Source organism: Bemisia tabaci, chromosome 3, assembly GCF_918797505.1.
Source record: "Bemisia tabaci chromosome 3, PGI_BMITA_v3".
In the NCBI taxonomy this organism is placed as follows: domain Eukaryota; kingdom Metazoa; phylum Arthropoda; class Insecta; order Hemiptera; family Aleyrodidae; genus Bemisia; species Bemisia tabaci.
The window spans coordinates 33,644,722-33,665,840 of NC_092795.1; the positions used below are offsets into that span (position 1 = coordinate 33,644,722).

The 21,119-nt window shown below is 39.0% G+C and overlaps 2 protein-coding genes across 7 annotated transcripts in view; both read left to right on the forward strand.

Moving 5' to 3' along the window:
* CDase (neutral ceramidase) overlaps positions 1 to 2,698 on the forward strand; it is a 41,081-nt gene extending 38,383 nt beyond the window's left edge. Inside the window, exons 14-15 of the mRNA XM_072298209.1 lie at positions 1,289 to 1,407; positions 2,467 to 2,698. Of these exons, the coding sequence (XP_072154310.1) occupies positions 1,289 to 1,407; positions 2,467 to 2,689 (342 nt within the window). The 3' untranslated portion in view covers positions 2,690 to 2,698. The remainder of the gene's footprint in view (positions 1 to 1,288; positions 1,408 to 2,466) is intronic.
* A 7,827-nt stretch (positions 2,699 to 10,525) lies between these two features.
* LOC109043939 (pyrokinin-1 receptor) overlaps positions 10,526 to 21,119 on the forward strand; it is a 107,682-nt gene continuing 97,088 nt past the window's right edge. The window contains exons 1-2 of one of the 6 annotated variants that reach the window (XM_072298203.1): positions 10,526 to 10,793; positions 15,063 to 15,450. The gene's annotated coding sequence lies outside the window, so the exon portion shown is untranslated. Of the gene's footprint in view, positions 10,794 to 14,978; positions 15,451 to 21,119 lie in introns of all 6 variants that reach the window. The other 5 variants (XM_072298202.1, XM_019061312.2, XM_072298204.1 and 2 more) reach the window with 5 other exon arrangements.

Genomic DNA, 21,119 nt, shown 5'->3' on the forward strand with positions numbered 1-21,119 from the left:
CTTTTATCCGCCACGCGCACCAAGACGCACAGCGGATCCAGCAATTGAAAGAGGTCGGACATCAGAATGTTTACTCAAACTACGAATTTTCACGTTCATTTCGTCACTCTAAAAAAGTGATGTTTCTTGAAAGAAACTTCACGATAGGACAGGTACAACCACTCTTAAGCCTTTTTGTAATCGTATTAGAAACTTCACGATAGGACAGGTACAACCACTCTTAAGCCTTTTTGTAATCGTATTGCCCGTGACGAGGAGATACCCTTCATTGGTACCGGGCAATGGTGGAAGCTTTTACTTGCGGGACTCAAACATTCAAATGTTAACGATGGATGTTTAACAAGAAGTCGAGCAATAGTTGTACGAACAACCCGGAATTTGTTAAACTTGTTTCCCTCTTTACGTCAATTAACGCTCAACATCCTTCCTGTAGGTTGATCAACAGCTAACAGAAATTTGATGAATGTCAGCTTTGGAACTTTTGAGTCAGCATTTGAGAGTTTTTTTTTTTTTTTCTAGTTTTGGAGTTTGTTTCAGAGAATATCAGTAGCACAATTAGACCGCGTTTAACAGAGAGGAACCAAGCCACATCAGCTATTGCCACATTTAACTGGGCAATTTAATTTTTTACGAGAGAACGATAGTGCGGCTTCCTTGGCAAATTTTAAGGAATTTGCTTTGTACTATGGAAAAAATTCACTGAAATTTGTACGAAAATCCGCAAACTCGTTTTCATGTAAAAATTTAAATTGCTGAATTAAATTTGGCAATGGATGATGTGGCTTGGTTCCATTCTGTTTAACGCAGTCCAATTATACCTACTTAGTTGTGTTTCTCGCTAAATTTTACTTGAATCGCAAATTGCTGACACATCGATGGTGAAATTGCAGAAATTCTTACCTCGGTTTGCGGCGTTGCAGACTTCCTGACGTACTTTATTTTCTACGCAGAAAACTACCAAACCTCATTTCTTGAAAACTTCAATGATTTTTACTCGCTGTGTGATGAATTGTCTATGAAAATTTCAAGCCATAATTTTGGTTGGGTCTCCTTGTATAAAAGTAAAGTATGCGCGGAGATTTTAAAACACCGCAACCGAGATGTACGTATGTTGCAGTTTCAACGTCGACATAGCACTCGACTCCCTATGAGGGTACTTTGAAAGCTTCCACATAATGTTGGACATCTTTCCATGGCATGGTTCCACTGTGCGACTCGGCGACGAAGTGTATGCCTATTTACTTTTGTTAGAGCTTTGGCTCAGGTTTTTTGTTTGGTTTTTTCCAAGGTCTCGGGGCACTTGCGCAACAACATGATGCGCGGCTCCAGCTTCCTCCTCGTCGAGCACCTTCCGATTAACGGGAACAAGTGGGAGGTCGTCGCCACCGACGCCAACTGGGAGACCATGTAAGTAGTCCACTTTTTTTTTAGGACAGATATTTTATCACGAGATTTCTCTTGCTATGGAGAGCCAAACGGGGAAGAAATTCTGAGATAAAGCTACTCCAACAAGTTTTGGATTGGGTTTTCTCCTGGAAGAGGCGATAACGCGCCTTGTGTTGTTCAAGTGTAAACAACGTGCAACAGCTGAGCTGAAGCGCCGAGATTGAGGTTAGGTTGGGTATATTTTCATATCATAGAGACCTTTATAGTAGCATTCAGTGCGCGATTTAAATCAAGAGGAAGTGGATTTTTTAATGAGTGGACAGTTTGAATTCATGCATCTGTAAATGACAATATCTTGGTCAGGAGTTACTTTCAATAATATTCGATTTAGAAGTCGTATCGCACGTGAAATTTTAATGAAAACAATGTCGACTGTGAAACTGTAAAAACGCATGTCTGCATAACGGTTGCAGCATTTCAAAATCTCCTTTTTTTTTTTTTTTTCTTCTTTAATAATATAGGGAGACTGAACCAGCGCCCTGGTCTGAAATGATCACAGAATATTCTTCTCGTTAAGAGGAATAATCACCGAGGTTCGAGAAATGATCTTAATTGGTTTTTCAAAGTAGAATGAAATTTCTGTGACGTCGTAAACCGCCAAGGAGAAAAGAACTTAGCGCTGAGCTCTAACACTCTATAGATAAAATAGCGCCAACTACAGGTAGTAGTGCTGAGCCCTAATACCTGTGGTTGGCGCTATTTTACTAGGTCACGGATGAAAAGTCTTAGAGGTTATCCCCTAAAATTGTAGTACTATACACACCAATTTGTTGGATGATATGGACTTCTCCAAGTAATTGCGGTAGTGCCGCAGCATTTGGGTTAGTCACCTAAGTTATTAAAGTACTACCAAAATTACAATGGCCATAATTATTATTATTAAATTAATGTTTATATCAGCCAACAACCTTATGCTCTTTTTCCCCGTGGGCTCAGCGTCAGGTTCTTTTTTGATCCGCATTGATGAAAAATATAGTTGTAATAAGCTTCAGGTTTGTAATTCCTCCCCATTTTGCGTAGCATCACGTGGAAGCGGCAATCACTGCTACTGGGTACTAGTGCGGTGGTGATCAAGTGGACGGTGCCTGAGGACGCGCCGTTTGGGAAGTACAGGATCAAACACCAAGGCTACAGCAAACCCGTCATCGGGGCCCTGCACCAGTATCAAGGGCTCAGCAGAGTCTTCCAAGTTGTACCCAAAGATCTACCCTATTCATACGATGTCCCGCAAATACACGAGTGATCCTCTCAACATTCTTCTTTCATTCCTTCACCCAATGCCACAAGCCGCCGTCAGTCAGAGCAAGCATTTTGTGAGCTACCTAAGCAACTGGGCAATTCGGCACCTTCCAGATGAAGTATCACAAGCACCATAATATTTTCTTAATGGATCACTAGACAAGGTACGAATCTAAGCATTCTAATACATGTTTCTCAACCAGAATTTCACGTAGAACACGATTCGCGCAACGAAAATTACTGAAACCAACTCCTAACCGAGATATTAATATTTTTATTTCACATTGGTTACAAGAAATTTGAACTGCCCGCTCACAAGAAACTCAAAGCTCTACATGAGTCAAATCGTGCACTACAACGGTTTCAGCAAGCCATTCAATCGAGCAATGTTCATTTCCCACCATGTGTTGTTCAAACTATTAGCAATTTGCTATAGCTGAGCCGAAGCGTCAAGATTGAGGTTGCCAGATTTTTAAACCGCAGAGACTGTCATGATAACGTTTAGCGCGGGATGTGAATTACGTGAAGCATTGAGTTTTCATGAGCAAGTAGTTTGAATTCACGTATCAGGAATTATTAAATATCTTCGTAAGGAGTTAATTTCGGCAATTTTAATCGTATGCATTGTGTTCTACGTGAAATTTTGGCGAAGAAACATGTATCAGAATGCTGAAATTCGTACCTTGTCTAGTGGTCCATTGTTTATCAAAAGCCGGAATCACACGCTGAATATGGGAGCTAAATGTGGCTTGAATGTGAATAGGTCACCGATAGGTTACAGGGCCGATGCCTGAATTTTGCGCTTGACGTGCAAAATTCAGGGCACCGATGAGAATTCAAGCTCAGCAGTTATCAGTTTGTCTGAGCTATTCGAATGGATTTGATACAAATCTAGATGAAAATCACTCGAATTTATGAAATTCCAGCTGTTAAGCGATGACCGTTTACTCCCTTATCCAGCTGCCAAATTCAGCGTATGATTCCGGCATAAGACTCATACATACCCTCATGAAAATCTCAGGGATTAATCTTGATGACACAAAAAATATTACAAATTTTCAAGTGTTTCTATAAATTACTTTTTTCATAAAAATTGGACAAGTTTAAGAGCTTTGGCAACATAGTGTCCAAGCAAAAATGGATCTTACGATACTTCAGCCGGACGGTGCGGAAATTTTCTCACCCAGGTGGAAATTGAAAATGTTTGTTTAATTTCGGCTTTAAAAACTTAAATGAGTATTTACAGTCAAATTGAACACCATTCTGAGACCATTTCAATCATTCTTAGAGCTATAATTAACGCTCATGTCGAAATTTTACAATATATTACGACAATTTGTTTTTCTATTTGCCCCTCTTAAATGTCTCCAAAAAAATTTGAAGGGTATAAATTCTATAACACTCTCGCTTTGAACGAAGTTACCTCTCAAAATATAATCGCATTGAGAGTTTTGTGTCAAAAACATGCGGGACAGTTTTAAAATTTCAAAATTTGACAAACTGTCCGGGCATTTGTCAAGATACTTCATAATTTAGTGATCTATCTTTATTCTGGATCTTAATGGTTCAAATTAAAATTTCATTACATCAAGATTTATGCTACATCAGAGGTAAAATCGACACGAATTTCCCTATAAAAAACAGACCTATAACGAGCCTTTTATTCAGTTGAGAGGGCGCTGATCGCTACCATGCAAAAATATTGATCCTCGCGTTGGGGAAAGGAAAAAGAAAACAATACACAGAAGAAAATTGATTGCTGATTTTACAATTAAATTGTAACAAAATATGTCCGACATGCTTCAGATGTACACTTTACAATAGTAGAAAGCTAATTGAGGACACCGCACCAAGAACAGCCTATAGGCGTATAGGTCGTTATTACGCCCATCTGCTTTTCGGATTCTACGTACCCTGGACTATGCTGTGGTAGCGATAGAATATAGATAGGTAACGGCTCGAAGTCGAAAAACCTTTTTTTTCCGAGTTAAGTCAGGCCTCTGGATCGATGGGTGCAAGAACGACCTATAAACGGGCCTATATAAGGTGCTAGTTACCCCTTCCTTTACTCACTATCGATATTCTTTCATTTTGCGTTAATCATGCGTGATTAAAATGATTTATACTTCATATTGCCACCAAAATGACTGTTGGGCGTAATAATGGCCTATAAATCGCTTTTTTAAATTAAATATATGAGAGTATAAACCCAAAATGTATCGCAAAATCTACCCGGCATCCTTCAATAACACGCTGGGCTTGTCGATTTCCTTTGACATTTTTGCAGTGGTGAATACATAGCTGAAGTGCGCTCCAGCTAGAATTGTATTTAGGTAATGGGTGGTTTTTATACGAGGATTAAAAATAAACAAGTGGTACGGAACAAAACAAAAGAATATGAACTATATGATGGACAGTAGGTTGATTTAAATTTCTGACCGAACTGTTTTCTAACGCTTCCGTCAAATAAAACACAAATTTATTGAGTTGCATTAGCTCGTAAAATCAGTCATTCTATTGATTTTGTGCTCCAATTTTTTGCGAAACTACAAACCTGATATCAAAACTTGGCTGTTTTGAAAACGCCTTCAAATGCGGCGTGATACCTCACGCATTCCGGAGAGTTCAAATAGTTGTATCATTGCGCCTTAGAAATGCGACGGCAGATTACAATTGAAATAGCCTTCATACACGCCATAGTCTTGTCGATTTCCTTTGACATTTTAGTAGTCGTGAATGCATAGCTAAAATGCGCTCCAGCCAGAAGTTTATTCAGCAAATGAGTAGTTTTTATAGGAGGATTGAAAACAAACAAATGGTGGGAAATAAAACATAATAATAAGAACTTTGCAGAACGATAATCCGGGTATCGGAACTTGGCTCCTTTGAAAACGCCTTCAAATGCGGCGTGATACCTCACGCATTCCGGAGAGTTCAAATAGTTATATCATTGCGCCGTAAGAATATGACGGAAGATTACAATTGAGGACACCGCACCTAGAACAGCCTATAGGCGTATAGGTCGTTATTACGCCCATCTGCTTTTCGGATTCTACGTACCCTGGACTATGCTGTGGTAGCGATAGAATATAGATAGGTAACGGCTCGAGGTCGAAAAACCTTTTTTTTCCGAGTTAAGTCTGGCCTCTGGATCGATGGGTGCAAGAACGACCTATAAACGGGCCTATAAGGTGCTAGTTACCCCTTCCTTTACTCACTATCGATATTCTTTCATTTTGCGTTAATCATGCGTGATTAAAATGATTCATACTTCATATTGCCACCAAAATGACTGTATATGACTGAGAGTATAAACCCAAAATGGATCGCAAAATCTACCCGGCATCCTTCAATAGAAGGGTTAGGTCACCCAAATACACTAAAACAGGGTACCTGCATAGAAAAGTCTGCGCAGTACATCAAAAACAAAACTTTAAATGCGTTTTTCTCAAAACGCAGTTTCCAGTTATAGGCTGTTCTTGGTGCGGTGTCCTCAATTGAACCATGGGGGTGGTTAAATTAGCATTTTTTAATTGTAAAATCTACATTGAAACATGTCGGACACCTTTTTTACCTACACAATTGTTAAATCAGCAATTTTATTTTTTCCGTGTATTTCTCAGTCCGGAAATTTCCTCAAAAACAGAGGGACGACGGTTGATTTGCATTTATAATAATGAGACGAAACGAGGAAGGGACGTGCGTGAATTTGGGGCACAGGGACACGGGGCAGAGATTATTTCGTCCCGAAATAAAGTGGGTGGATCCCCGTTTGAGCCTGGAAACCTGAGAGTGGAACCTTTTGGTCCCTTTGCTCCTTTTACCGACCCTTCTCTCCCATTCAATGAAACGGTGGGCCATGTTCCTGTCATTGATCAAACTGGGTTACCCTTACTAATTTTACGCGTGAAACATGCGAAAGTTTTGACATTTAGTTCCGTGAGTTCATCCAAGTTTTTAGTACATAAAGGGCGATCCATAAATCCCATATCACCTCGATGACTTTTTTGTTTAGTGGAGTTGGAACTTTGGGGTGCTTCTAGGTCAAAAAGAGGGTCAACAAGAGAAGAAAATACCAATTTTTTACAGAATAATTTCGCGGAAAACCAAAAATATTCACGTAAATTTTGACATTTAGTTCTGTTAAAATTCGAGCTTTGATCAAAATCCAAAAATGGGCAGGAAAAGGGGTTTTCAGAACAACCCCTTCATATGTTCGTAATCTACGCAAATACCAATTTCTGGAATGGGCCTGTTGCATGCAAGAGATACAGCCGTGCGAATAGACTTTTTAGAGGTTAAATGACATTAAAATTACGATGGTCACATTAAAAAAGTCTGAAATACACTCCTTACTGCGCAATTTGTGTTGTTAGGAACGCGCTTTTTCAAATTTCGCGTCTGGGGGCAGTTTTCTAATGGAAACAATTAACGACAACTCGCGGCTATTTCCGGTCAACTAAAACTGACAACATAACCTAAATTCAGAGCTCTTGACATCGTGAAATGAAATGGAGAAGGATTGCGTTGGATATTTAAAAGTTGATCGATTTGATACCGCATAAAGCGTATATGGACCACTATAGGAGATCATGTTGGGTTTGTAAACAAACTGAAGGAAAAAATAACAACAACAACAACGACTCGATATCTTCCGGAAATCACCGAGCCCGCCGTTTGCTCGTTTCCGGTGATTAGAAAACTGCCCCCAGACGCGGGAAATTTAAAAAAGCGCGTTCCTAACAACGCAAATTGCGCAGTAAGGAGTGTATTTCAGACTTTTTTAATGTGACCATCGTAATTTTCGTGTCATTTAACCTCTAAAACGTCTATTCGCGCGGCTGTATCTCTTGCATGCAACAGGCCCATTGAGAGCATTGTAACAGAGTTTGTGACGGTCAGCAATGTTCATCATTCTAGAGAGTATTACATCATCGGAAATTCGCATAGAAATGAGGCGATTTTAAAACTGATCTCTCTACTTATCCTACTTTGCCTTGCGACATGTTGTATTTAGTTTGTAGGTGATGGGTGACTCCGTTTCATTTCAAAATCTGAATTCTCCAGAATTTTCTTCACCGCTTTGAGACGATGTTTCACTCTAGGGGTGCTCCAATTCAATTCCTGCTTTCATGGTCGAAGGTCGACCAGCAGTTCGATTATCGAATCGTTATCGAATGACCTCGATCGACATATCCCCTCTCAGCACCGCTATTTATTGATCATGGTCATTCGATAAGCGCTCAACAATCCAGGCGCAGCGGATAGGTGACGCGGTGCGAGTTGCAGGGGGTCAGTTATGTTTCCATTCCAATCAACCCCATCAAAGCCCACCAAGTGAGCCGTGACGCGCCGCGCGCCGGGCAAAATAATTAAACGGGGAGTCAACGACTTATGGCTCTCTCTGTTGCCACAACTCATCGCAACCACCCACGGTAAGGGTGGCGTGGGGTGAGAGGAACACGAGAAACACCGGAAAGTTCCCTCAGTTATTTCTCGAAATTTCATGAAACGGAGATTGGACCAACTTAGGTCCGCCGCGAGGGGCACTCGGAAGGCGCCGACCGTCCTTACATTTCTCTTATTTTTTATTTTTCCTCTTTCCTCTATCTCTTCCTCTTTTTCTTTTTTATTATTTATTTAATTTTAGAGGGATTCTCAAATGTGCTCCCTGCACCTTCCTCCTCTCCCCTTCTCCTTTTTCTTCTTCTTTTCTTATTCTTTTTCTTGTTCTTCTTCCTTTTCTTTTTCTTCTTCTTCTTTTTCTTTTTCTTCTTCTTCTTCTTTTTCTTTTTCTTCTTTTTCTTCTTCTTCTTCCTTTTCTTTTCCTTCCTTTTCTTTTTATTTTTTTCTTCTTTTTATTTTCTTCTTCTTCTTCTAATTCTTCTTCTTCTTCTTCTTCTTCTTCTTCTTCTTCTTCTAATTCTTCTTCTTTTATTTTTCTTCTTCTTCCTCTTCTTTTTCTTTTTCCTCTTCTGTTTCTTTTTTCTGTTTTTTTCTTTTTCTTTCTCTTCTTCTCCTTCTTCTTCTTCTTCCTCTTCTATCTCCTCCTCTTTCTCTTCTTCCTCTATTTCCTCTATTTCCTCTATTTCCTCTTTTTCCTCTTTTTCCTCTTTTTCCTCTTTTTCCTCTTTTTCTGAACCTCCTTTTATCACTTGATTTTTTTTATCTCGATGCATCATGCACTGTAGACAACGTACTTCACCAATCCAGAAGTGGATAAATATTGCCACGCAAAAGATGCCTTTTGACGAACCTGATCACACCCCTTCGTGACAATTCGTCATCTTCCGGCCCAAGTATCACAAACGCCATTGTTGGCAGCTTGGAATATCGTATGAGTTCGTCATACGATGTTCATATATGTCAAATATTATAATGCACATTTTATCGAAAAACACCTATTGTCTTTGAGACACTGGCTATCATAAGCGCCAAAGAATTATAAGAATGGTTATCACAAGCGCCAAAATTGACACTTAAATGACTTTTCTCATCAAATTTTATCCAAATGAAATGATAAAATTCAATCCGAACATGTCTCCAAAATTTCAAGTCTCTTATGTGTTTACATATGTCGTGTTTATCTTTTTCCGTTTTACATTTGTCTTCGGAAAATTGGTGCTCCATTGACGCTTGTAATACTTTGGCCGGAAGGTAACGGAATGTGCTTAATCTAAATTTTCAGGAAGAAAACGCCAACAGCTGTCTCTAGGGGTAAATTAGAATTTCGGAAATCAATTTGTCAGCGGCTGTTTTGGAAGAGTTTGTTTCTTCCCAATTAAGGAGCCACATGTGGTCAGAAGGAGGTTAGGTCAGACAACAGGGCGTGGGGTTAATTTGAGGGCATCACAAAGGCAACAGTTTCGCAATGTCCAAAAGTCAGCTCAACATGGTGCGTGGGCCAGACGGAGCTCGGCATTGCTGCGTTGAAATTTTCCGAGCCTCCGTCACGATGTGGGCGAGACGATAAGTGGCGAGCCTTTACTTTTGTAAACATCAGGAGATTCTAGTTTCGCTTCTTTCCCCCTTCATACGGACCCCTTTCCGCGGGAGAAAGCGTCTCAGGGCTGAGAAACTTATGTGAGATTGTCAAAGGCAGAGGAAGACCTTAAAACAGTAGGGCAATATTTTTAGTGAAACTTAATCTAAGAGTTTGATTAAAAAAAAAATGATATTTCAAGGGAAAACCTCGCCGTGTCCAAGCGATTTACTTAGTTTCTGTGGAATTGGGATGGATCCAGTTGTATTCAAACTGAGCAGTGTCGTATTCAAAACATGTTAGATTAGAATTTGAAACCATTTTTTTTTGCAAATTGCGTTTTTGAAATACAAAGAATAAACCGCCATCAGTATGGTTCGACTTTTGACCATTTATTGTTCCAAAATATTCGTGAACTATTCTGCTTATAGAGCGTTACGTAATTTTTAGACAACCTTTTTCATGAAATCTATCAAATGAAAGTTCAGAACGACGGTAATAAAATAATTATATTATTGATACAATATTTTTAGTATATTTAGGATGTCGCCTAGAAATAGTAGGAACTGAATTTTTAAATCACTAGAATATTAGGGGGAAAAACTAGGTTGTGTCATACTTCAAAGTTCCCTGTTGAACTCTTGGTTACTTGATGCGGGCTGCAGGCTCAGCCCTCGAAGCTTCAAAAAAATTTATGAAACTCTCTCAGAGAATAAAAATTTTGTGGATTTTAATTTTGCAGCCCTGTTCGCGGGGCGTGCAGAAATGTCGTTGAGCGAGCAAACTGGGATGTATCCGATTCATCAGCGAACGGAGACGAGGATGGTGGTGCGCATGTTGGACGGAAGGTATCAGCGCGGTCGGCAGGCGTTGAGTTCGCTCAGTTTCCCTCTGGTTGGAGATCGGTTCTTATCCCACTTCTGGTACTTCTCCGTTGCCACGCGCTCGGCTTGTTCACGTGTTGAATGCCGCCGGAACTTGAGTCCCAGTTCGTCGTTTCCGCCCGTTAGCCACGCGCCGCCCGTTGCAATGTCGTGAACTCGCCGCCGCACCGTGTCGTAATTTCACTTTCGTAGAACTATTTCGCACGGTATGAAGATGGACCAGAAATAGTACAGAATTTTCGGTGAATTTTCAAATACGGATTTGCATGCTACTCAAGATTGAAAAAAATTCCACCCCCCCCCCCATATAATTTGACCGATCTAAATAGAATCCGCCCTTTTACATATTTCATGTTGCATGGGGGCTGAGTATTGAAATTGATAGACATAGCTATAAACGATGATGAGGATAGAAAAATTGAGCTATCCTATTGGCATTGTTATGGACCAAGGAAGAAGACGAGGGTCTAAATATAGGATTTCTCATGGTTTCGTTAGTTTATTACTTACCTCCTTTTGTCTATTGCAATCACTCGCTTCCACCAATAGGATAGGTCAAGTTTCTTTTTGTGCTTTTTGCCTGTAGATTTCAATAATCAGCCCGCCGATCTACTCTGTGCTTTATTTTTATTCATTGTTTTGAAAAGACAGGTAAACATCATAACGCCCAGAAAGTTTCAGTGGATTCCCCTCTATTATGAAGGATTTGCTTGCAAAATTTCAGGTCAGAGGTTTGCTCAGATTTCTTGAAAAAAGAAATGAGAAAAAATTAAACGACGTCTGATGTAGTTGCGCTGATTGTGGATCTCCGGTTTGGATTCAGAGGAATATGCTCACAAAATTTAGAGGCAAAATTTTTGCCTCGTTTCCTTGACAGAAACTAAGGCATCTTGAAGAGAAAGGAGCAGAGACCATCTCCTCTATGAGCTTTACAACGCTAATATTCTTGCACCGTTCTGGTTTTTTCGCTAATTTTTCATTTCCATGACGTTGAAGGATGTGTTGCGGAAGTAACCGATTCAGATAGTTGCATTCCGTTCTCCAAAAATAGATTAATAGCAGTTGCAAAGATTGTAAAACTCCTTAAAGACATCAAAGGAGGAGGGAAATTACTAGGATAATTTTCTCATTTTATTCAGTTTTTTTTTTGTTTTGCTTTTTTTTGTTTAGTAATAGAAACTCATCATTGGGTTATTTTTACAAGATAAATTTTGTTGCACATCTTGGAAACAAGGTTATACTAGTTGTTCCTCTTTTAAAAACATGTAGTGTGATAGATAGATTAAAAGGTCAGCAATGATTGATATTTTATGCCGTCTCATCAATAAGTAGATATGCTTTACGGATATTCTGATATTTTAAAACCAGAAAAGAGGAATTCATCTTAAAGGTGTTTAATTGTTTGAGAACAAGTGATGAGTGGATTGATCATTTCGACACGTTAAGTTGACGTCGTGCAGAACACGTTTAGCTGATTAGCCCCCATCATTTTAGATAAGAATAGAAAAATTAAAGAAATTGTGGAAGGTATCTGTCTTCAATGACAATTTTTTCTTTTCCTTACTTTTATTAACTTGTTTTAAAATCAATCGGGGGTTTACTAAAAGTATCATACATTTTGCAGTCTAGTCAACGGTGTAGAACAATTGATCAGGCATTCATTGATTAACTTAACGAATGTTTGTCAAAGACTTGGGGGAAAAATAATTGTACGATCTTGGTTGTGATCACTCGTAAAAAAACTTACTTCTATTTCCTCATAATAGAGAGAATCAATTTTTGGGTCAAAATATACCTCGCCAAGCAAGATTATTTTGAGGACTATATCTGACGCCACATGAGAAATAGACTTCGAAAAAAGCGAAAATCAGAAAAAGCAAACATTATCAAAAAAAATGTGGGAATGGTTAAATTCTTGCTGGCCTTCAATAGAAACATCATTACAAAAGCTTACAAGAGGTCGAACCATTTATTAGTTCTTAGTCGGAAGACTCAACCACGAAATAATTCGGAAAATAAGGCGTCGACAAAAAATCACTCAAATTATCTTGAAAATTGAGATATCTATAACATAACGACAAGCAGGAAAATCATTCATCTCAAAGATCGATTTGTTTCTCTAAAAATGACAAGGACCTTCTTTTTTTAAAATCATTTATTCAATAATTTAAGTTCACGCTATAGTTTACTTTTTAGAATCGTATGGTTTTGATAATTACCGAACTTGACCCATTTTCTGCCTTTTGCATGTAAATGAAAATAGAGGATAAAATCATAGGGTTGTTATCCAAGAAGTATACAGTTTGGCTTCCATGCTACTATGTTTCCAAGTATTTCTCTCTTCTTTATTTGCACTCCAGATTGAGATAAATTAGAATGTAATTCAGCGTATCATTTAAAATAGTGCCTGAAAGAATATTCTTCACGTTATAACTAGGTTTTAAAAAATATTTGCAAACTTCAATGGGAATAAAAAAATAATGATAATAATAAAAAAAAATAGATGAAGATCGAATGCATTACTGAATGAACTCCTAGAGGAGATGTTAGTTTTCTTAGAGAAATTTAGAGAGAGGAGATGAAAGAGAGGACTTACTTTAATTTTCCTCCAAAGGGAGAAAAGAAGAAAAGAAAGAAATTTAATCTCAGTCTCCGCCGATTAAACATGAACGTTGCGGAAGTTACATATCAAAGGGCTCATCTTCCTTCTGCGAATTATTAAATGTTTGTAGTGCAGCACTTTCTTTTTTGCGAAGGAGTGCTCATTGCTTATTCTTACAGGATGTAAATTATTATTTTTCTCAAGCGCTATCTACATAACTAAGAAACACCAAAAAACAAGTCAGTTTCAAAAACGTTTCGTTTTGATCTTTAGCAAAATGTCTGACATAAGAACTGTTAGCGGCGAGTCAAAAATCAAAATCAGGATTTTACTAAAAAACTTAGCAAATGAAAAAATTTGAAGAGGCAAAATGGCATAATCGTGAAAAGAAATATCAAAAACATAGAAGAAAAAACGGGAAACAAGGCTAAAAATTACACATAAAAAAAACCAGAGACGTCTCGGCTCAAAACGTCTCGGGCTTTTTGTGTGTAATTTTTAGCCTTGTTTCCCGTTTTTTCTCCTATGTTTTTGATATCACCATTGTCACGGGCTGTTGTTTTAGAAATTTTAACCTATCTCGTCAAAAGAACCGATGATGGACAAATGCAGGGATACCAGTTAAGCCAATCTTAGAGGCAGCAGAAGCAGACGAAAGGAGCCACAATTTTCTGGGGGAAAAAGGATGGGGAGGGGGGGGGGTAAAAGCTTCAAAAATCTCCGGAGGTTTATTTACTAAAACTTAAAAGTGACCAAAATATCTCTAGAAAACAAAAGAGGAATTTTCAACCCCCGGTTAGAGATATTGTTCACCTTTTCCATTACTCTCCCCATAAAATGCACCCCTTAACAACCACGCATGAAGGCGGAGCAACCCCCCCCCCCCTTCTTCTGACAGGACTGACAGTAAATAATGAGCTAGTAATGGACAACTAGACGGTGGGAGTAAACACCGTGAATTTGGTTCTCTCATTACGATTCCACGCAGAACAAGTAAAACACGGTAGAGTAGTAATGTCAGAGAAATCTAATATCATATGAGTAGGAAATTCGTCGTTTTTCAAGATGAAAAATTTAAAATACCTCCAAATTCTGCAAAAATTCCAGTTGCAGATTGTTAGAATGACTCATACCAAAATGTTGAAGAACGACGAATAAAATTCATAGTTCACATCGGAAACGGTGAATCAAAACTTCCCGTTCTTGATGGAAACATCAAATTCGACGTAACCTAAGCCGGTCATCAAAAACGAACTTATCTAATGAATAATGACTATCGTGGTGACATGTGGATCTGACTGATTTAGTACCCCTATTCTGACGAAAGATGCTCTTAAATATATGAAAAATAATTAAACTTATACAGAGACCATTATTCACCGTATAGAGTATTGAAATCGCAGTTTAAAGCGCGATTAAATCAGCTTTTGGTTTTCTGGTAAGCTTGAAGTTTGAATTCTCGCATGTGAAATATTTGAATGATAATAATATAATTTATAATATATAATTATAACTTATAACGTTTTAATTATAATTTATAATATGAATGACTTGCATACAGAAATTGTTGATGCTTCAATCTTACACCGCGTGAACGAAGGATCGAGAAATATGTCCTGCGGTGCTGATCTTCTATCCTGCCTCATTACAAGAAAATTAATTTTGCTTCTGACGAGAATTCCACGAAAATAGTTAGAAGTCACTATGATGGAAGTATTAAACTGAAAATATTCGCGGGGGAAGTAGATTAATTAAGAGCTATGTTTAAACACGCCTACATCGTTCGATTCCTATTATCGTGAAAGGCCTTCATAAGTTTTCTCAGAAAATGTCGAGAAGTGATAGGTTGCACGAAGTGACTAAAAATTAACGAGTTAATAAAATTAGAAACATTATTTATTTTTCAAAGGAATGGATTGTCAGGGTATCGTACACGTTCGCTGATATTCCGAAACTCCAGAACAGTATCCCTGCACCAGTTCATTCATCCAAAGTTTCAAAAAGGTGAAGTTGCCTGCGGAGAAGCTTACGAGTGAAAAAAAGCGACAAATTGTATTCCGTTACCTCGAGGCTGAACTTTCCGTCGCAGTTAAGTTGGTTCCGCAGGTGGAATTTCAGACGGCGAACGTTAACTGCAATTGTGCATCCAGTGAATCGGAAAGTGATTCGCCGGGGGCCGAACCATATCCCGATTCGCGGAGAGGATATTCCGACTATCCCACACCCCGTTTCCTGGACAGGATATTCCGCATCCCGATCGTCGAGCCGAGCATTCCCGGAAGGACTCCAATAAGTAAGTGGAACATTTTGATCCCTTCATTCCGTTAAACGCTGACACTGTGCCTCAATCGCGTAAGTCGGGCCATATTCGGTAATTGGTTGTCCATCAAAGTCACGGGGGTTTGATTTGGGTCCGGTCCAATTAAACTTGTTGGGTTTCGTCGAAAAACGGAAGTTCGCTTCTCGTTAAAATGTTTTTTCTCCCCTTGAAGAGATTTTCGTCAATTGCACGTGTCACAGAGGTGTATCCGGATAGTTTCAGCGCATGTAGAATGCTGCTGCTGTGCTAAGGAAAAACGCCGCGCCGTATAAACCTTCAGGCGTTGCCAAATATCCTCAGATAAATCACGAATTCCCTGATAAACCTAAGAACATTTTTCTTCCAATTTTTCATATAATTTTGTTCCCAATTTCACCTAAAGATCCTGAAAATGTCAAGGAAAAATATTCATAACTTGCCTCAAAAATAAACATTTTATCGAAGGCAATTTGGCAACTCTCGAATGTTCTTACGGCGTTTTTTCTTAGCACGACAAAATAGAGGGAAATGCATCAGCTTAATCTGCCCAAGAGCCGATTATGTCGTTCAAGGGGTCGTTCTTTTGCTTTTACCGGTTTCTTTTTATTTTTTTTTTAAAAAAAGAAACAAATTTGAATCGTTAGTATATTACATGTATTCACCATTAATCAAGGAGGCCAGAATAGAAAAAAAAGCTAGCTTCAAAATTTTTGAATGAAGGTGGACATACATACATCTTACCGGGCAAGTTTTGTAGACAAAAAAAAAAAACACAACTCCCTTAATAGATAACTACTGATGCCCAGAGCATGGTGTTTGCTTGCTTCAAAATTAAAGGTGAAACAGCAATGCATATTCAGAGACATCTAAATCATTCGTTTTTGAAAAACAAAGAAAAAGAAGAACGTTTGATAATATTTTAAATCAATATAAAAAAAACGGTTTGCAAGATTGTGTGTTTGTTTGTTCTTTTATTTATTTATTCAGGTTATGTTTTTTCTTTCAATATCACTCCATGCTAAACTTGATTGCCAGGGACTAGAAAAATTGCCTCTTTGACGTGGCACTTAAAAATGAGCGACGCTCAAAAATTAGTAAATTTAGACATTTCCAATGTAATTAACTTGATTTTCGTACAATTTTACTCGAGTAAAAATTACTTAATTAACTTTACTGTATATATGGCTACTATTACCGTACCTAAAACCAAAATCTCGGGTTATCTGAGCTCAGTAGACAAACGCGAGACTCGTAACCTTTGCATAAAATATGAGAATGTCTCAGAAAGAAAGTAGAGTGAAATAAAGTTCAGTTCAAAGACACCCATTACTCCTTCCCACGAAACAGTTCGTAAGATTGGAAAATTGAAACTCGCGCAATGATAGAAAACCCAATTTACGCGCACCTTTACGACAAGTGAGGCGAGAAACGATCTCGGTGTCGTAAATGTAATTTTGACTTCGTCAAGCGTCGCGTGATGCGATTGTTTTCCTCGTTCAGCAGCGTTCAGCGTTGCATGCCATAAGTTCTTATTCTGTTGCATCTTTGAAACGGTCGATGGGTAAACATCTGTTGCTTTTCTGCGAAAAAATCTATTTATCTGGATGTATATCAGATGCTGAATTATGTTGGTCCTCCCAACGTACAAGACCCGTGAATACTCCCTTTTGAATATCTTTTACTCCGTTGGGTTGGTTTAATTTTAATAGTAAGTCTTTTTCTCACTTTGTTCCTCTGGGGACTCCTTTGATTAAATATGCCTAGGATGAGTCTTGTCTGCACTTAAGTTCTGCTTAACACTTATGATAGGCCGATGGTGCGGTTTGGACTCATCTATGGATGCAGGATGCTGCAAAGATGTGAAAGAGCCGACAATATTCGGCATCCTTTAGAATCGCTTCGGTATGACGAGTGTAAAGTCTTATGACCTTTAAATGCCCCGGCCGAGTCAAATTTATCCGAGGCTCTCTAAAAATACGTGGTCCTCGAGATTAATGGGGTCGGTACTCATGAGCTTTAAATATAGGTCTACAAATACATCCTTCATTTACTTTACATCATTTATGTAGTAATTTTGGAGGCACAGTGGCGAAGCAACTTGTTGTCATTCCAACTTTTGATACAAGCTGCCGGGCGGCAGTGCTGCACTGGTGCAATAATTGATTGATATCTTTTTTGAAATGTCTATGTAATCGGTAATCCAGGATTGCGCGAAAGATCCAAGAAAATATATGAGGATTGCGCGAAAAAGGCACAAGGATTGGGTGAATAGAAACCTTAACAAATGCTACAGGAACGCGCGTATTTAAAATGAAGTTAATTTAAAGTAGAAGTTTTGCAAAACAGGAAACAATTGGAAAATAAATGCATTTTTATGTTAACGCTAGTTCGGGATAGTTTGTTGACAAATTATCGATGTCTTACCTTCTGGTGATAAGTGAAAAGATTGAATGATGGTCGTAGGTATAAAGAACTTTCCTAATTTTTCTCGGGAAAAAAATATTTAATCGGGAGAAACGAGGCAACGTTGGAATGCTCGTAAGACGTCGAAACAAAACACAGGCCTCTTAAGCTCTATTATTCGATGCCGTGATTATTCGAACGCGACTTCGAATAATCGCGCCAAACACAGTGCGGCAAGCGTTAAATGTATATTAGCGCCTGCAGGACTTACGGAATACTTCACGCATTGCTCTAAACGGTGCGGTCGGCGGCGGCCCATATTAGCGCCTACAAGGCTGCGTGAATACTTCTCGCATTGCGCCAAACGCAGTGTAGACGATCAGTTGGCGTGAAAAGCATATTAGCGCCTACTAGACTGTAGTAATGCTGTAAGACTGCGCTTCATAATTCTTGACTTTCTGCTCCAGTTTATACCATAATATTTAAAGGTAAAATATAATAAAATAATCTATACATTTCTTAAAGAACTTGAACATGGTTGTTTTACGAGTTTTTACGTGTAGTTTCCTTCAGTGGTTGGTGGCTGCGTGGCGGCCACAGGCCCCTCGTTCACTTTTTAAATGTCTATGAAAACTCTCTGGTCCATTCGTGCTGCGAGGGCTATCCATCGCCGAGAGACGTACCCATAAGTGAGGAGGGAATGAACAGTCTTCCGCGATGTAGTAATTTACCCCAAACTACCAAGATTGCCAGATTAACATTTCCTTGTTGAATATTGAATATTCGCTCAAACATGTGAGTTTTCAGTACCAGAAAAATTTGCGCAACCCTATGCATCTCCAAAAAGGTAAAAAAGGGGGCATTCGCGCAATCCTATCGCAGTCTACGTAATGTTCTCATCTATGCTGCAGAGGGAGGAGTATTGTTATTATTAGTTTGCAATTTTATGGGGTGTAAAAAGTATTAATGCAACAGGGCGAAATGGCCTCAGAACTGAAGCATCACAAAACTGTGAAATCTCCAGGTTTTGGGAGGTTAATTCCAGCAGTATCTTCTTACATTTCAAAATTTCATAGTTAAAAAAAAAATATTTTGAATTTGAGCATTGGAATTCAAATTTCCTCTAACATTGAGTCTAAAGGAAGGCTGAAACTTCAAAGCTCAATTCCTCGGCTTAAACTTGATACGGCTCTGGAAAGCTGAGTCCTATCCTCCCGTGCTAAGGAAAAACGCCGTATAAACATTCGAGAGTTGCCAAATTTCCTACGATAAAATTTTTATTTTGGAAGAAAATTGTGCATATTTTTCATTGAAATTTTCAAACACTTCAGATCAAATTGCAAACAAAATTATGTAAGAAATCGGCAGGAAAATATTCAAAAATTTTCCCGAAAATTAGTGATTTGCCAGAGGAAATTTGGCAACTCCTGGAGGATCATACGGCGTTTTTCCTCAGCACGACAGTATTGACTTGGTGGCACAACCAACGATTGGGTTGCTCGTGAGCAGTATTCTTGTGATTCTGAGTCCCTGAGGTCTAAGGACTAAGCCAGGGCCAGAGGCGCGGTCGCTACGTTCGACCATGGAATCGGAATCGAGCCGAGCACACATCAAAAGTTCGGGAGTCCCTCGGAATCAAAGCTCGGAACCGCCGACGCCGAAGATCCCTTTGAGGCGAAAAAAGTTGAGGACCCGAATCCCGGCACGTGGGCCGGAAGGGGCCGGAAGGGAGCGGATTTATTTTTAACGTTGGTCAGTTACGTGTCGGGCCCCCGGGGAGATATGCAGTTTGAATACGGGGGCGAGGGACGCGGCCGGGGTCTGTCGGTAAACAAATCCCCTTTCATCCCTTCTCGGCTCGATTCAACAGTCACGCATCCCTGCCGGCCACAGCTCATTCACCACGCGATCCCTGCCCGATGGAATCCGCCGAACCACACACCCAGCTGCCGAATCGTCCCTGTAACCTTATTCGAGATCCCATGCTCATAACTTGTTAAAGTACAGTGGAAAAAAACACGTTGGATCTAGAGTCCAGACTCTTAAAAACATCGACAAGAAAAAGTACTCTTGATTCAATTAGAATCTAGCTTAAATCAAGAACCAAGCCTCTTAATTTGAGCCGATTTCGTTTTGATTCAAGCAAAAATCCGATTGAATCAAAAGTATTTTTTCTTGTCAATGTTTTCAAGAGTCTGGACTCTAGATCCAATGCGTTTTTTTTTTTCCAGTGTGTAAAAGTTACTTCCAGAGGTCAACGCTGAGATTCGCCTAATCATGACTCGTCTTCAAAGGGTCTAGCAACTGGTTTAGCAATCCTTACCTTATTCACGAAAAATCGCATTGTAAAGTGTTCACTCCCACGTTTCTCAGCCCTCATTAGCCTGTGTCACACTATCAAAATACTCCATCAAAATATCCAGGTCAAGTGCTGTGATTGGTTCAAGTCATCGAATAAGCCAATCACAACACCTGACCTTGATATTTTGATGGCTAACTTTGAAAGTGTGATATAGGCTATCGGGAGACTCGCTGATATGCTCAACAATTGTTACCCATCAATTAGCATCATAGGAGAAAAGAAGCGTTAACCTTATAACTTGCATTTTACCTCACCAGAATAAATTGATTCGATTGTTATTGCGGGGTCTCGAAAATGTAATGTCTCTGAGTCTAAAGAACATGACATTTTTAGAGAAAGGTTCATTGTTGGGTCGCGTCAAAACATTGGATTTAAATATTTTAATTGAAAACTCTCAGGTGGCCTAAAATATAACTTGTGAGCTGTTCAGTTTTGTTAATGTTGTGATTGAAGTTTCATCAATTTTGCCCCGAAATGGCAGATTGTGAAATTTTGGAATTTTCCCCTTCGAAACTATCTGCTATTGGCACTGAAAACTTCAATCTGCCATAATTATGGTTTGGTTTGACATTTTTGGTCGTTTTAAGTCCTATAATATTCATAGGACACTCGTCTAAACTCTGATATCATGACTCAATTTTAAGTCTTTGTGAAGTAAGAGCCCTAATTGTGGATGTTTTCTTTTCTTTTTTTGGAGGGGGAGGGGGTAGGAGCCAGGCTCTTTTTGCTTCATAACGGAGTGCAAGGATGAAACTATTAAAACTATGCTCGGAAAAGTGTAATCCAACGAATATCTGTAATCATACCTTATGATGGGGTTCTGGAAATTTTGAAAATATCAGAAAAAAGGCAATGTTGGCTGCGATTGCTAACCATCTCCTCGAGCCCTCACAAAGTATTCT